This window comes from Hippoglossus hippoglossus, chromosome 1 (genome assembly GCF_009819705.1).
Source record: "Hippoglossus hippoglossus isolate fHipHip1 chromosome 1, fHipHip1.pri, whole genome shotgun sequence".
NCBI classification, from domain to species: Eukaryota; Metazoa; Chordata; class Actinopteri; order Pleuronectiformes; family Pleuronectidae; genus Hippoglossus; species Hippoglossus hippoglossus.
Window position 1 is genome coordinate 3720224 of NC_047151.1, and position 14692 is coordinate 3734915.

Here is a 14692-nt window from a genome sequence, read left to right on the forward strand (position 1 = left end):
GAGTTGTCTGGTTCCTCCACATTTAACAGGTTGTCACCGCAAAGCTGGAGGCACGTTATTATTATTATTATTATTATTATATTATCATGTACTTTCGCATGAGCCTCACATCAAACATCACCATAGAAAACCCTGTCCACATACTTTTGTCATATTGTGTTTATGACGTTTACTGGCTACTTGCATCCATATGAACAAATATAAATGAAGTTAAAGAGGAATTCCACCAATTTTACTCATCAGAGTCTGCGACGTCCTCTTTGATGAAGTGTAATGTGAGAAAATCTCCATCTTTAATATGTGTTTATATGTGTCAGGTGAATAAAGAGAGATAAACAGTTACAGTGCAGATGATGTCGGCAAATCAGCTCTTAGGACAGGGCTCGACAGTGCTACCGTTTTACTAGCTTTTGCTACTAAAAAGAAATGTGTTCTAACTGTAAAATCTATAGCACAGTTTATGCTGAAAATGTAGGCCAAGCAGCCTTTATTTTGGTTTGTTTGTTGGTTTTTCAAAAAGGTTGAAAACACAAAAATGATGACGACAGGGCCACTGTGCCGGACGCAATGTAAATCATGTAATCCACTCTTTATAGCTGTAGACTTCCGAGGAGGGAGCTGGATAGTTAGATTTAGCTAGTTCGTTCGCTAATTAAATGGCAGTGAACGCAGAGCATGAAATGAATTATTCATCACGTCAAAAGATCGGGTGCAACGAAGCCCCCAGTGGCGGGGGCTGTGGATCAGGAGGTAGAGAGGGTCATCCATTATCCAGAAGGGAGGTGGTTTGATTCCTGGCTCCTCTAGTCTGCATTACAAAGTGTCCTTGGGCAAGATACTGAACCTGTGACAGCTGTCTTCTCATATCCCTTTATTGATAAAAAAATTATCATTGTGCTACTAAAATTATTGATATGCTTCTAAATGCTTAACCTAAACGTCAAGCTCTGTTTCAGGCAGCAGTGACGTTTGTGTCTGTTAAATAATAAGGCTGCAATCAGATAAACTGAAAAACACAGGTTTGAATTCCAAAAGCAGAAAATTAAGTTAGTTCCCATCTATTTAAAAATAAGCAGTCAGTCTGTTTTAGAAAACCGGTCATGTAGTTTATCTATGATTCAGACCAGGGCTCAGTTTTTAGACAGAGGGGATATGAATGGGTCAACCAGGGATGGACAGCTGGTCTCAGATCAGTATTCACTCAGAGTGGGGTATTAATATCTCTAGTGAGTTTGATGGTCTGTTCATACAGAGGCAGTGAGGTCGCACTTAAATATCAAACCCTTTTATCATCTTCTCTTTTAATCCTTGTTCTTCAACCTTTCTCCCCTGCCATTTGTGTCTTATCAGTTTCATATAATCAATTGGATGCCACACGTGTAAATCATTGCATGATTAGAGAATTCATGTTTGCTTTCCTTTTAGCTTTTATTTAATATCACCGGTTTGATTCCCCAAAACCTGACATTTCAGAATAAAGAGAATGATTTAAAAATCATTTTGAAATGTACAAATTCCTGAAATGACCTTGTGAGCAGTTTCAGGCACAAAAAAACACAAGGACAGATTTTTCTGTCCTAAGCACAACTGCACCCCAGTTTCCATTATGTACATTATTTTGTTTGTCATTTTTGTTTTATTTGGTCATTGTGTTATGTGTGTGTCTGTGTGTGTGTGTGTGTGTGTTTGTGCAACCCCACTGCATGTCTCAGATCCCTCCTTGCATGCATCCTGTGCTGTGACTGCCCGGACCCTCTCCGTCCTCCAGACCTGGATCCTCCCCTCCCAACCTACCCCTCTGCTGCACGCCCTTCCCTGACTCCCCTGCAGGGGGCAGTGGAAGCCAACCTGCCCCTCCCCAGTTGTTCCTTGGCTCCCTTGGGAGCGGCAAGTATGGGTGACAGGGGCAGTGTAGCCGGGCTTTCCTGCAGCACTTTCACGCCCTCTGAGGGAATGGACATGCGGCAGCTCCTGCGAGCCCCTAGGAGGCAGCATGGAGCACTGAGCAACTTCTGCTCTCGTGCAGTGGCTTGTTTGAGGAACTTATATACATGAAACCATTATCATTTACCCCCCCAAAAATTGAGTTTTATTTGACTCCAATTTGATTTGAACCTGGATAATCTCATGAGATCATCAATAGAGTAGTGACTGAAATGACAGCACAGTCGTGTTACACAAAATTCGATGTTAGTTTCAGTTGTGTGCTGTGTTTATTAAGTAGGATATGTCAGCATCATTTTCCCTTTTCACTCATCTGTTATTTGATTCACGTTTGATTAAACATCACTCAACAACAGTCAGCTTGAAATCATCGTCTTCCACCATTTGTAAATCCACCATGTTGTGTCTGTGTTCTACTAAAAGGAAGGTACAGTATAGTGGAAGTTGAGACCTGAAAGTCATCCCCTCTCCATCACACCAGATCACAGTGCCACTCAGCATCTTCCTCTCTCTCTCTCTCTCTCTCTCTCTCTCTCTCTGTCTCTCTCTCCAGCCGGCAGATGCGGTCGTCGATGGGCCGCAACATGCTGAAGAGCTCCAGCGTGAGCGGGGAGATCTACACCCAGGAACGCACTGACGGCAGCCAATCAGACACGGCGCTGGGCACTGTGGGTGGCGGCAGCAAGAAGAGACGCTCCAGCCTCAGTGCACGGGTGGTGGCCATAGTTGGAAACCGTCGCAGTCGCAGCACTTCACAGATCAGTGGCCCCGGTGAGTTGCCATGGCAACTCTAAAATGTTCAGTGGTGGCCCTGGAGCCCACTGGTTATGTGTGATATGAATGTGGCTAATTTTCTGCTGAAAAGAGAACGCACATGAATCATTATTGCATATATTTATATTGGTGTGATAGTGTCAGCATGTCACATTCAGGGTGTGAGGGGGGTTACTGTGGAATAAAGGCAGTAACAACAACATGCTGCTCAAATATGGGGTCGAGCCAATCATCTTCCTTCTAAGTTGAGCTGAGTGTAAAGGAGGTGGCATCACTTCTCTGAAGACGTTGTTTATTTGATCCTTCTATAAACAGGCTGTCATGCCTGTCATCTTTCTCAAGACAGAACTGAGAACAAGAAACATCCACAATCAGCAAATAAATACGAAAGAACAAAGAGTTACTAAATAAAAGCAACACAAGGACGCGTTTAAAACAATTAGAAGAATCATGAAAAACATCAGAATACAAAGAAGTAAAATCCCAGAGGGGAGTGTAAGACTGCAGATGTAGGACAGTTTACAGCTCATTCCATTAAAAAGATGCATGTCACCTGAACCCTGTTCTGCCAACATTAGTGCAAGTGCAGTGGATATCAAAGGTAAAACAGTTACTGGATCATGTAGTGACTGGTTTTAAATGAGAGAAGAGACGTGAGGTAGCTTGGGAGTTTCATCAGTGGAGTTTTATAAATGAATCACATGAGATGACTGGAAGGATGTCCATCCCACCGACTGATGGAGAGAACAATGATGAGTAAAGCACAATGCACTGTGATACAGAGTTAAACTGCTGGAGTGTTGATTGGGCAGCATGAGTTAGTTTTACGGTTGGCGGAAGACATCCTTTAGTTTTCCTAGTTTGATTTTTAATTTTTGAGTTGAATATTGAATATGAATTTTGATTGATAGTCTGCTGTTAAGCCAGATTCCTGTATTTTTATGAATTACACAGAGTAATGTGGAGGAGATATTAACAAGTAACAGACGTTGGTTTAATATAGTAAAAGTTTGGAGGCTAAAGTGATGGATGAGTCTGTGGTTACTATCAACTTTTCATTTAAAAAAAAATGTTATGCCAAAGCCTTAGTTTAACCTTCCCCAAACATAATCTTAAAATTGATTTATTTTAAATGATTTGTTAATAATTCCAATGATTCCATATGTTATTTAAATAACGCGGCTTATCTTAAAGGTTCAGTGTGTAGACTTTAGTGACATCTAGTGGTGAAGTTGCATGTTGCAGCTGAATACCCCTCACCTCACCCTCCCCTTCCAAACATGACAGAGAACCTGTGGTAGCCTTCCGAAGTCATTAAAACTCAAAAGATGTTTAGTTTATCCACTGTAAAAAACATGGCTGCCTCCGTAGAGAGGACCTGCTACCAATGTAAATATAAAGTATTTATATATAAAGCGCCAAGATACTGAAGAAATCAGCACCAGAATCAGACAAAATTGCATTTTTGGTCCATTATTGGTGCATCACATTGTTTTGTCCAGCACGGCACAATAACTGATCAGGCAGATTACAAACAATTGAGTAATGACACTATTTGTGTATCTTGCGTATTTTTCCTGCTCTGTGATGTTTGGATGACAAAAGCTGATCAATACCTCCGTGAAATAGACATTGATCAGCAAGTGCTGGTGTTGTGTGCTGATCTTTTTAACCTGGACTCTCTGACACAGCCCGATTGGTTCCTTCAGTTTATCATACAGCTTCATGTACCTTCTGTTTGCCTGGATTACTGTTGCCCTTAACAACATGATTTCCCTGCGACACTCATTCCCCAAAAGCTTTTATTTAATCTCCACCACATGTAATCTATGTCCGCAATGATTTCACCAAATTATGAAACCGTGTTTCGCATTGAGGCAATCGTTGTGTTTTCAGTGGATTTGTCCTGAGGGGCAGATTGTACCGGAGCACCACAAATTGCAAGTGTGCTTCTGTTTTGTAAAAGACAAAACCTCTGCCTCCCCCAACACGTGTCGCGAAGACAAACGACCAAATAATTATGTTCCTGAGAGCTCCAGAACATCGTGGCCAGCTGAGAGCCCCTCGCAGCTCAGCTCCCAGCCACAGTGCAGAGTCTCGCTGGTCCGAGCCTGGCAGCCACTTTTACCACAGGGTGGTGTACGACTCACGATGAAAGCCAAGTGCTGTGCTCCCCCTCTTTGTAGTAGACATAAAAAGCTATTAGAGAACATTAGGCCTAAGGGGGTCCTTTAGCCTCTCTGCCTCACGTAGAGAGGAGAGAGAGGAAGTGGAGATAGTGCAGAGATCAAGCTTAATTTGAGAAGTCAGTCCTGTTCATGATGGATGTGAGCAAGTGAAGGTAAGGGAGACGTATGTTTCAGTTTTTAAACGTGAGGATTGTCATGGGATCACGAGGTAATAGTTAATACAGGTAACGTTTTATTCTAGGTTATATATTGGAATGACTATATGTGCTGTTGACTGCTTATCATATAAAAGGGATGATAGAATAAGCCCATATTCTGAGTCAGGAGGTGGACACATCCCAGTCCGAGACTTCACACAGTGTTGTTCTTTTTTCTACACAACAATTTCCTGTTTACTACCATTTCTGGATTCAGCAGGACATGGGTGCGACTTTGGCTGTGACTTACAAAGGGAGATCACAGACTTCTTAACTGCATCTGTGATGTTTTACTTCCTGTAACCATGATTGAGGAAGCAACTAATAGTTGATTATTTATCCATGGATAAAAATGCTTTGGAAGTTGGGCTCTTTCAGAATAATGTTTTTGGCTTTTATTTAACCACAACTAGGAAATCTTTCTCTTAATATGGAAAAAATAACCCTGATGATCTCATAGCAATGTCACCAGTCATTTGTCCTCAGTGTAAAGGCTACTTATTTACACACTGAGCATGTGAAGTTTTTTGAAGTAGGTGTTTGCTTGATAGAATGGCACGAGATGCTTCATGGGAAATGTACTATATCTTACACTCATGACTAAAAATCATGTGAGGAGCATCAAGGTTTAAAAAATGGAATTTTTTTGTCCTCTTGTTACTTTTCATGTTCTAAATGAAACATGTTTTGCATCAACAGTAAAATAGTTTGAAGGAAATTTTTGACATTTTGGGAAATATGCTTATTTGCTCTCTCGCCAAGAATTGGGTGAGAAAATCCTGCTCAGCTCTCTGTATGAATTTCCCAAAATGTCAAATTATTACAAATTAAACACAATTTTTGTCTTTTGCAGATTATGACACACATAATTCCAAATTCTAAATTTATTCCATCAGACAAATGTTTTTGTTATATCAACTTGACATAGATTCCATAGGAATTCAATTGTTGTTGTCTACTTTCATAATTCTGTGGTTTGGAGTCAGTGTGCCAGCTTTGCTCTTTTCATGTGTGCTGTTTTCCACATTATCTTCCTTAAACAGAATCAGCATGATACAGGGTAAAAAGAGTTTTACCTTTATTCTGAGTGAAGTGAAAACTAACTACAATAGCATCTCTGACATCATCATTGGGATTTTTTTTTCCCTCCATCGTTCCTGTTCCATCCAGAGGGGAAGAGTAAGAAAGAGAAGGGAGCACCTATCCAGAGGAGCACCGAGACTGGAATGGCAGTGGAGCTGACCAGGAACATGAGTCGACAGCCCAGCAGAGAGTCCAACAATGGCAGCATGAACAGCTGCAACTCGGAAGGAAAGTGAGGAAACCACACTCATTTTATCATTTTTTTTCTCACCCAATGTTAGATGGGATTGGCTCAGCTCTCCCTGCGACACTGGATGGAATGGAAATGGATATTCAAAACTGTATTTCTGTGTTTTCTGTCTAGTCTCATCTTCTCTGGAGTGAATCTGGGTGCCAGCAGCCAGTTCAGTGACTTCCTGGATGGTCTGGGACCAGCTCAGTTAGTGGGCAGGCAAACACTGGCTACTCCTGCAATAGGTATGATACTCTCTTCTCTACTCTATTATTAATGTTAATCCTTTTTATTCTTTAATATTTTTTTCTCCTATACATTGGATGGATATTTTCTTTAATACTTTATGTAAGTGCATGTGTCTAGGGTATTTCTGTCTACTCAGATCAGTCAGTGGTGTCATAACTCATACCAAGTCAGCAGTTTACTACTATACTATACTAGAGATGATTGCAAGTGAGATATTACATATGCTATGTTAAGTAAGTATTATAATGGCATATAATAAGATTTAAGTAATAAAATACAACTATTTCTGTTTTAATCTATTAAGAGTATTACTGCCATCATTAATCTGCTCCATGATTTTATGCGTGTGCACCTGCTACAGCCGTGTCCATCCGACCTGTCCACATGAACAAGATATTCCAAGAACAACTCTAGAGAATTTCTTGGTTCAAACATTCACTTGGATTCAAGAATGAACTAAGCAGATTAGTCCCCTGTGACCATAATGCAAGAATTATTGCATTAGAGTAATTATGACAAAATTTCACTCAAATGCCTTATGGGATAGCATGATGGCATTTTATTTCCCAAAGGTCAAAGGTCAACTTCACCTTGACATCATAAAGTTCTAGACTGGTTGGATTACAAGTGCAAGGTTCTAATTCTAGACCTGCTCTTCGTCTGTTTCCCAGGTGATATCCAGATCGGTATGATGGAGAAGAAGAGCCAGTTGGAGGTGGAAGTCATCAGAGCTCGAGGACTCATACAAAAGCCAGGATCCAAATCTCTCCCTGGTAATGACCTGACCCACATTTAGATACTGAAGAGCAACTAATTCCTCCCTATCTCCCTCTCAAGACAGCATTATTATGTGATATACACCCAGGCATTGTAATCCAGTGCATACACTCAGCTGAAGCTTTTCCTCATAAAGACATGTGAGATCTGATCGAGATTGTGTTGACGACACACTCTGTTCCCCACTAATGGCTTTTTCTGTTGTTTTGTCTCTGCATTCAGCTCCATATGTCAAGGTCTACCTGCTGAATAATGGAGCGTACGTAGCCAAAAAGAAAACCAAGATTGCACGGAAAACACTTGACCCACTGTACCAGCAAGCACTGCTATTTGAGGAAAGCCCACAGGGTAAAGTCTTACAGGTGAGTGGGACATGTGTTTCCTCAGCAGAATATGACACCAACAATATGATTCAGCAGGATGAACTAGAGCTGCGTAATTTGACAGAAAATAATTTTCTTTCAGGTGATTGTATGGGGAGATTACGGCCGCATGGACCATAAAAGCTTCATGGGAGTTGCACAAATCCTATTGGAGGAACTGGACTTATCAAGCACAGTCATTGGTTGGTACAAGTTATTCCCACCATCCTCCTTGGTGGACCCGACACTTGCCTCCCTAACACGGCGAGCTTCCCAGTCGTCACTTGACTCCTCTGGACCTGCGGGAGTCCGATCCTAGTGGACCAACAGCTCTACACCGCTCGGCGAGTAACAAACTCAAGAAACTAACAGTAGAGAGACAAATAGAGAGAGGGGGAAAAAACTAATAGCGGAAATGTAGAACAACAATCAGAAACAGTCACAACGAGAAAGCTTTGTTGAGATCTGACAATCACTCCTGTCGCGGTTAATTTTGTCTGTTGTAGGGAGCGCCACGTTTCAGTGTTTCATATCCATTCGATGAAAAATCGTATTGTTTTTTCTCTGTGTATGCTGAAGAGGCAGGGCTGTCCACAGACGAGCTGTAGCTCTTGAGACAGGAGACGAAACAGTGTCAGAGAATCAAAAGTGAAGCAGGGTGGTTTTTAACTGAATCAACAATAGCAAAGAAATGTATGTAAGCGTCGGAATGTATGGACTCGAGACAGAGGTGATCACCCTCCACACCTGCAGCTGGCACAGTCCTCTCTGCAGTGGCCTCCTCCAGAACCCCAACAGACTGCCGGCACTCCTGCCCCCAGGGCAGGGTGCTCCCACCTGGGTATTCAGTCTGGAAGCACAGGGCCTTCTTCTGGTGCCTATGACCTTGGAGCCACATCACTGGTCCCGCTCTCTGTCAAAGGACCCTCTCTTTTCAATATGTTTACCATGGCTGCTCTGAGGCCACACTGTTTTAGTGTGTTTGCTTTGTCGTTTATTTCTTTCCCTTTGTTACTACTGGCACAAAATTTTTTTAGAGTGTGTAAAATGCTCATGATAATGTTGTCAGTCTGGTGTGTGCATGGTGAGAAAAAACTAAATACAAGAGATAAAAAAAGGATATAAAAACTATTAAATGTCTGCAAGTGTTATTCAAGGGGGGTGCTAATGATATTGCCACAGCTTAGATTTTTACACTTGACAGCGGGCAGAGTTGTTTTCCTTGTTGCACCTCTGGCAGAAGTCCAGGCCAGTCGTCTTTGTATAGATGTATATTAGGCCTCAAGAGGTTGACCAATAAATAAGATTTATGTCACTTTGAAATCACAAGGATACAACATCACTGTAAAAAAAATTTAAAATATAAATCTTTGTTCACCTGTGCAACAGCAAGATAGGAGCGTTTCATTTTTCACATTTTTCGGGGAAGTGCAGTCCTACACCCCAGCACGTTTGAGGTTTTTATCCAACCCTTAGTTTACATTATTTTGAAATTTTAACACAAGCACAAGAGCTTGATTTTTTTATGACAAAAAGTCTAACTTTTTGAAAAAAAACACATGACGTTAAAAAAAAGGAAAAAAAGAAATTACTACCGTCACTCATTCGGTTCATTTCTTTGTCTAGATATTAGAAAACACACAAACAAACAGAGGAGAAGAATGGCTCACAGTTTCCCTTGTTTGTCTCTGTGAATGTCGAAGTAACCAATCAGACTGATCTGTCCGGACGTCAACACTAATGCCCATCCTCCGTTTGGCCCGCAGACTCCTCCCATCGAGGAAGAGGCGGGGCCAGCATGACTTAGGAACCTGTTCCAAGCTGCATGCACATTTTTGTAAAACAGAACAGATACAAAAAAAGATACTGACCTAGATACGTGTGTTAGTTCCACATACTCTAGGGCCGCTTGTATGTTGCATGCAGTTGTACAGTTTGCTCGTACTTGAATATTAAAGAAATAAAACCAAGAAACAGAAGCCATTCCCATTACGCAAAGACATCTGATCTCAACTGCAGTCCACTCCACGTCCCTCAGTCCGGTGCTGAATGTCTCTCAAACTAAATCCCAAGATTGTGTTGATGTCTTTCCTCGAACCTCTGGAAGATGTACTGTACTGTATGGTAGTACTGAGCAGACCTCACAGCCCCTCTTACTGTTATTCCACATCATAGTATACCTCCAAGGGGCTGAGATGATGTATTAATAAATATGTACAAATCAGATCCACTTATATGGAAATATGAATTATGTTTCAACATAATGATTTCAGATATGCTAACACATGAACTGTTAAATTATATAAAGAATTAATGCAGATGCACAGAGAGTCACACACTGTAAATACTCAACAGCCATGCACTGGGTTTTCATTGGGCTGAGTGATAACTGCACAGGGGCCAAGTCATGTAATGGGGAGCGATTAATACGTCAATAGGGACCATGCAGTGGGACAACACAGAGCGGTGGACATGGGTCACATGCGGCTGAGCTCAAGCACACAGCCGCCAAACCTCCAGGTGTACCACTGCTCTCAAAGTCGACGTGTGAACACTTCTTTGTGCTTCAAGCCCAGTGTTTGAACTCCGACCATGTTCAGTCCCACTTCAGAAGAGTTGACCTTTCTTTTCATCGTCCGGTGAAGCTGATTTCCCCTTCTTTTTTATTTTTTCTTAATTTTTCTTTGTCAGTATTAACAGGAAAAAAAATTGCTGATTGTTTACAACTTCTGTGTTCCACTGAAACAAAAAGAAAATTAGAAAAAAGTAAAGCATTCACTGCAACATTTCTTGTTTGTATAACAGATGTGGCTCAAATTATGTGTATGTTTTATATTTAAAAAAAAGTTCATTTTTATTATTTACAAATAAAAAGAATGTGTGGAAGAAAACTTGCCTTCTTTGTAATGTCTCACTTAGCCAAAATAACACATATATATATTTAATTTCTTATTATACTGTCAGCCTGCAGTTACCTTTGACATTATGCCAAAAGGTCACAGTGAAAAACTTTTTTCTTCTTGGCATGTTTGTGGGAAAGCTTTTTCTTTAGTCCCATAAACGACCTCATTCCTTGCTTCATTTATCTCAGGCTCAACTTTGGAACCTATAAATTCAAATCAGTCATTTGCACATTGTAATTGTTGCATTGTATAAGTAGGATACACAGACATACTGGATATGATATGGTTTACATGACTTCTTCTGTTTTCATATATTAGCAGATCTCTCCCTGATATGTGGAAATAAATAAGTACTAACAACTACTAATGTAACAACCAGACCACCAGTCTATTCATAACTTTAAAGACTTATATTATCTATTTTAATCAACTGTAACCATTGTTCAACAGAGTCAGAGTCTCTGCAGTATGCCAACATGCTGAGGTTTACCAGGGCTATTGTTTATATCAGGTGTCCCAGCTCAGTTTAATATAGTATGCTAACATTTGTTGATCAGCATGGAACTCAAGTTGAGCTGAGGACTCATCCAATTATCTTAGCATTTTTGTTGAGTTCTTTCATCCAAAACCCCAAATGTCAACCTCATGGTAATTCAAGTGGAAAAGTCTGGGGATCATCAAGTCAATTAGGAGTCATCCTCTGGGAACCACGAGTGATGATGTTTCATACTTGTTACAGGAAACAATCACGTAATGTGCAGACAGCTGCGTGGACCTTCATTTGATTTGTATTGGTTTACACAAATATATAAGAGATATGAATTTATATACACAGATAAACAACAACAGGAAGCCCTCAGAGCAGAGGGGCTCGATCAGGGCTCTCTCCAATGGAGCTGCTATAGTTTACGTCATTAAAATAAAAATCCACAGCGCAACAACCAGAAATCCTTAGAGCTAATAGAAGAACTTGATATTATGAAAATACAATTCACACAGAGCTTTGGCTTGTGAATACAATTGGAAAATACTGCGCGGCCATTTACTATTGCCCTGTATTTGGAAAAATCCTGGTTCAAGTTCCTGTAATTAGAAGTGACTTCTGGTTACACTCTCTATGTTACTGACTCACTCACTGTCACGAGTGGCTGTAAAAGCTCAGGCACAATCTCTTGCTTGTTGAGACCTGTTGGATTAAAGGGGACGACACACACTTTGTCACACTGTAATAATTTACTAGATTTTTTTTACCTAATTTTATTTTGTGGTTGCTGTGGCTCAGGTATGAAGAGCGGGTCGTCCGCTAACCAGGTCGTTGGTTTGAACCCCGGCTAATGAGGTCGATAAGACTAGAAAATAGTTCTAAACAAAATACTCCTTAATTACCATTTACAGTAATCAATCCTGGTTCCTTTACACTCCTATACTCAGTCAGTACTCTGATGATTATTGATATCTCATTTGTTATTTGTTTTGATCGATTCAAACAAAGACTGTTTATTCCTGCTGCTGCTGTTGCTATCATTTTGTAGGGAATAGAAAATATGTATCAGGAAAAATAGAAATACACAAAGCAGAGTTCTTAAAGCAAGTGTTTTATCATGTGGATCTGTTGATAAAAGCACAGCTGCGTCCTGCTACACTACTAAACCATAACTCTGTGTCTTGGGTGGTGCTGCAGTGCGTCCAACCGAAGAGGAAGTTGAACCAACATGGCCTAATGTGTGACCTCACACATGATACAGTGCAGCAGAGGGCTTGAGAGATTTATGTTCCACATCCTCTCGTTAAATAAGCAAAGGGCCCCCCGAAACAACATCTGCAGGCAATCTTGACGGAGCCTCCCACCAGCCTTGCCATGCCAGCCGGGCCCCCTGGTTCCCCTCGTCATAGCACCAGGGGTCACGACCTCTGTGTACAAAGCGTGGATGCGGACTGCGGTGGAAAAGAAAACTGCACATCAACAAGTCAGAGGCCACGATGAAATTTCCATGCTGCTCCCAGGAAATGGATTAATCTATATCTAATCAGGTTAAAGAGTCACAAATTGAGAGACCATGAGTGAAAGTGCAATACAAACATTACAAAGTTGATTTTTTAAATTATCCGTGACGATGAATTCTACTAAGGAAAAACATATATACTTAACCTTTGGGGGAAAAGGAAATCCAGTATAAGCTACACGATGGGTCCTGACTGGCCTCTTTACTTTGAGAAGGATTTAACTTCAGGCTTCTTAATTTGAATGTTTTCACTTGGTGAAGCTTCACGATGGCGTGCATGCATCAAGTGTATGCACGCCATCTGACCACATGACAAAATGAGATGATAAGTGCACAGTTTTAAGTTTGTAGGTGGAGTGGAAATGTGAGTTTCACTTCTACATGCAGCTCGTGTAACTTTCCAGTTACTGTACAGTTTTTTTTTAGGGGGGGAGGGTGTTAGTTTCTTCTCTTAGTCTGAAAAACACCCACCGGGTAGAACAGTGTAATGTAAATATCCTTGTAAAAATGTGTTTATTTTATGTAAATGCTTCTGTGCCTTTATGCTTATAAAACTCTGACCATAAAGTTGTATTGGTTGTTGATTTTGTCAGTTTGTTTTCCCTTAAAGTCGCTTTTAGGTGAGTTTGGTCAGATCTTTATTGACTATATTTACATTTTCCCAATGTTGGATCTTGGTTGTGTGTTTGTACATGCAAAACAACATCAAAATGTCCCTATCCCAGTTTTGAGTTGTAGTGTTGCAGAAGAGTTCAGACCGCTAGAAAGTAAACTGCGTTCATATATAACTGATGGAGGCAAATCAGTCAGTACAGAAATGAGTTTGTTGAGGATCCAAAACAGAACAATGAGAAACCTGGATACTGTCAAGCCCTCACAAAGATATGAATAATCAGGTTTCTCATGTTCCATGTATGACTACGTTCATGGTTTATTAACCTTATTCAGGAATAAATAATATTTTGAGTATGATGTTCACATGAGTTGCTATAGAATAGTTAATTAAATGATGAAGAAATAGAACTAAGAGAGCAAGTGAGGAGGGGTCATTGGTCAGGGTTTGGGATTGTGGTCTCTGAGAAGGTTGCCTGGTTCTGCAGTGACCAGTAGATGGCGTAGTTTTGTTGGAAGGCAAGTGGCGGCTGTCAAAGCTCTGCAGCTAAAAGAAAGTCCTGCACACTCAAGGCTGCGGATTCAATGTGACGCACGCACGCACACACACTCTCTCTCTCCTCATCCACTGTCACTCACTGTAAGAAGTCAAGTCTTTTCATCACACCTGTAGTGAGCTGCATTCGAGGGCAGCAGCCATTCTGGCTCACTCAGCAGTTGCAGCTCGGACAAGTGTCTTCCGTGTATAAGTGTGTGTCTGTGTGAGAGAGAAGAGGAAGTCCATGCCGAGACATAACTGAATCACACTTTCTGTCCCATCCCATTTCACTTCAAGCTGTAAGGACACAGAGGAAACAGTGTTTTAATTATATTCACTTTCTTGACCCTACAAAGTTTTCACAGTAAACACAAGTTACGGTGAAACTGAACCTCGACATCACACGTGTGCGCTGGGGAGTCGCGTCTCTGTGCCACGTGGTCTGAGTAACGGACGAAGCTTTGTGAGACAGACGGTGCGAAGCGGTTTTGTTTTGTGTCTAAAACCTTAGCATCGCTGACATGCTATAAAAAGAAACCAATCTGAATTCAAAGTAGGCACATAATGTGTTCTGCAGACGTCCAGGGAGCCGTCTTTGAGTGGTCGTGCTCATTTCTCCACTCGGACCATGTTACCTGATATTCTTCTGAAATCGTTGTGCAAGTTAGAACTTTTCTCCCTTTGGGAAATGACATGACACGAGGACAGACAGTTGCTCATTTGCATGTGCGCAGCCCTGACGCGCCTGAAAACATAATGCCCGAATGTTTGTTTTTTTTACCGTGAGACTGTGGCTGCGCTTTGTGTGGAAGCAACAGGAGGAGACGGT

At 41.1% G+C, this 14692-nt stretch overlaps 1 protein-coding gene across 27 annotated transcripts in view; it reads left to right on the top strand.

Moving 5' to 3' along the window:
• rims1b (regulating synaptic membrane exocytosis 1b) overlaps positions 1–10698 on the top strand; it is a 71921-nt gene extending 61223 nt beyond the window's left edge. For 26 of the 27 annotated variants that reach the window (XM_034582287.1, XM_034582066.1, XM_034582109.1 and 23 more), the window contains 6 exons: positions 2498–2715; positions 6275–6419; positions 6552–6664; positions 7340–7441; positions 7668–7807; positions 7911–10698. In XM_034582287.1, coding sequence (XP_034438178.1) covers positions 2498–2715; positions 6275–6419; positions 6552–6664; positions 7340–7441; positions 7668–7807; positions 7911–8126 — 934 coding nt within the window. In that variant the 3' untranslated portion in view covers positions 8127–10698. Of the gene's footprint in view, positions 1–1712; positions 2443–2497; positions 2716–6274; positions 6420–6551; positions 6665–7339; positions 7442–7667; positions 7808–7910 lie in introns of those variants that run through there. The other variant, XM_034582269.1, reaches the window with a different exon arrangement.
• The last annotated feature ends 3994 nt before the right edge of the window (positions 10699–14692 follow it).